General features: G+C 37.8%; 1 protein-coding gene across 1 annotated transcript in view; it reads left to right on the top strand.

Annotated features, from left to right (window-relative positions):
• Positions 1–2,500, top strand: part of LOC113813481 (extracellular serine/threonine protein CG31145-like) — a 21,477-nt gene that overhangs the window by 9,842 nt on the left and 9,135 nt on the right. Inside the window, exon 2 of the mRNA XM_070117436.1 lies at positions 558–650. Within this exon, the coding sequence (XP_069973537.1) occupies positions 558–650 (93 nt within the window). The remainder of the gene's footprint in view (positions 1–557; positions 651–2,500) is intronic.

Here is a 2,500-nt window from a genome sequence, read left to right on the forward strand (position 1 = left end):
ATATATATATATATATATATATATATATATATATATATATATATAGTGTGTATGTGTGTGTGTGTGTGTGTGCATACATTTTTTTAGTTATTGCCGTTATTATTATAAATTGCAATATTGTTATTGTTGTCACTATTATCCTCACCATTTACATAATTGGGATAATAGTATAATCATATTCTTATTGCCATTCTGTTGATATCATTGTTATTTCATTGCTGTCATTATTAGCATTGTTGTGGTTGATATATTTGTTGTCATTATCATTTTCGCTATTATCATCATTAGTGATATTGTTTTTATAGTTCTTACTATTGTCATTGTTGATCTTATCGTCAGGATCATAATCTAAAATTATTAGGTATACTAAAGTCCTGTTAACTGTCATCATCTTCATCTTTATCCTTGATTTTTCATTACACCCTTTTTCCATATCTTAACCATCCTTAGACATAGACAGAGAAAAAGGGATGCAAAAAAAGTCCAAAAAGATGAATAAAACCAAAACGGATTTCCATGTTGTGACGCCCGTGTTATGACCCGCCCTTCCTCGCCAGGTTTCCGCGGGAGCAGCAGACTCTGAGGAACCACTTTTACTTCACCGACTTCGAACGCCACAACGCAGAGATCGCCGCCTTCCATCTCGACAGGTAAGGTGGGGACGCTGGGAAAGGTCGTGTCTTTTCTCGGTATGAGGTGAGTGTGTGTGTGTGTGTGTGTGTGTGTGTGTGTGTGTGTGTGTGTGTGTGTGTGTGTGTGTGTGTGTGTGTGTGTGTGTGTGTGTGTGTGTGTGTGTGTGCGGGGTGGATATTGTTAGCTAAATTAATTACACTTGTATCTGCATACACACTTGTGAAGTATACGTTTGCATATAATTTACAAAATACATTCACGCTAGGTGTACGATTTTTTTTCTCTCATTTTTTTCTTTTGTTTCTTTGTTTCTCATCTTTTCTCTTCGCTCTTCATCAATTTTGGATTTTTTTTTCTGATTCTCTTTCTTCGTCTTTATCTTCCTTTATTTCTCCTACTTCCTTGATTGCCCCCTGTTGCCTGGATTACTTCGCCCACTGTGCACGGGGAACAGGAAGAGAAAAGTGGAAAGAAAAGCACGGGGAAGACTACGGCTGCCTCGCCACTGAATTCAGTAACGGGGGAAACGAAGTACGCTCAGTCACTTCAGTCCGGAGGGATATAGAAGGAAAGTCAGTGGTGGTGTTATAAAAAAAGAATGCCTTATATTTCTGGTAAGCCTGCACACGAAGGTAAACGTGGCTAAAATGAAATTGCAGGAAAAGTTATAATAATTACAGTGCTGGGGGTCCAATACACTAATTTACCTTTTTTGGGTGAAGCAAAGTGAGACTAGGAGTGTAATTGTCAAAATTGTGCAAATTCTCCTCCAAGTTCTACAATTGTATCAATATTAATTTCATGCCCTCACTAAAATATATAGCAATAAAATTCTAGGTGACTGTCTCCCATAAAACTGGAGAGCCAAATCATCATCGTATTCATTTTGTGGTTACCTGTAACGTTTTTAGGCCCTACGCAATGTAATATGCACGCGTGTTTGCCTTGTAATATCAGTTGTTGCAACCACCATTTTAAATCCATCTGGCCAGCCTCCATCACTAATGAGTTCTAGAGTTTACTCACTGTATTCTTAACGGAAAGGAAGGCAAAGACTAATAAAAACATTTCAGGATCTCGTGGGGTTCTTTCTAACACTTCAAATATTCATAATGATAACCTGAAATTATGCATGCGACAGAGAGAGAGAGAGAGAGAGAGGAGAGGAGCGGAGTTCAAAGGTAGTTATAAAATTAAAGAAATGGAGAGAGGACAGACAGAGGGAGAGGGGGAGGGAGGGAGATGGAGAGCTAGATAGATAGAGAGATAGAGCGATAGATAGAGAAAGAGAGAAGAAAAAAGAGGAAGAGACAGATAAATAAACAGATAGACATACAGGCACACAAGATAGGTGGATGAATATGACAGACAGATACAGAGCGAGACAGATGGAGAGACACAGAAAGCATAAAAAGGGAAATAGTTTCCTGTTTTCACGAAATAAGGAGGCCGCTCCTAATATAAGAGAAAACATGTCTTTTTCCCTTGGTACTTACTGCTCTTTCTGGAGATTCTTTTTTCATCTTGCTTTGTCTCTCTCTCTGTCTCTTACTTTCTCTCTCTCTCTCTCTCTCTCTCTGTTTCTTACTTTCTCTCTCTCTCTCTCTCTCTCTCTCTCTCTCTCTCTCTCTCTATCTCTCTCTATCTATCTATCTATCTATCTATCTATCTATCTGTCTATTCCACTTTCTCTCTGTCCCTCTCTCTCTCTCTCTCTCTTTCCCTTTCTTGTCTGGGCTGTGTTTATGTTATTAGAGTTTGTAATTAGATGCATCTTTTAATAAATCTTTTAATGAATTTTATTTCACCAAAAGCTTAAATATCAGTGAATATGTCACCATAGCTAAGGTAAAATAATAATTTATCA

Source organism: Penaeus vannamei, chromosome 40 (genome assembly GCF_042767895.1).
Source record: "Penaeus vannamei isolate JL-2024 chromosome 40, ASM4276789v1, whole genome shotgun sequence".
Classification (NCBI taxonomy): domain Eukaryota; kingdom Metazoa; phylum Arthropoda; class Malacostraca; order Decapoda; family Penaeidae; genus Penaeus; species Penaeus vannamei.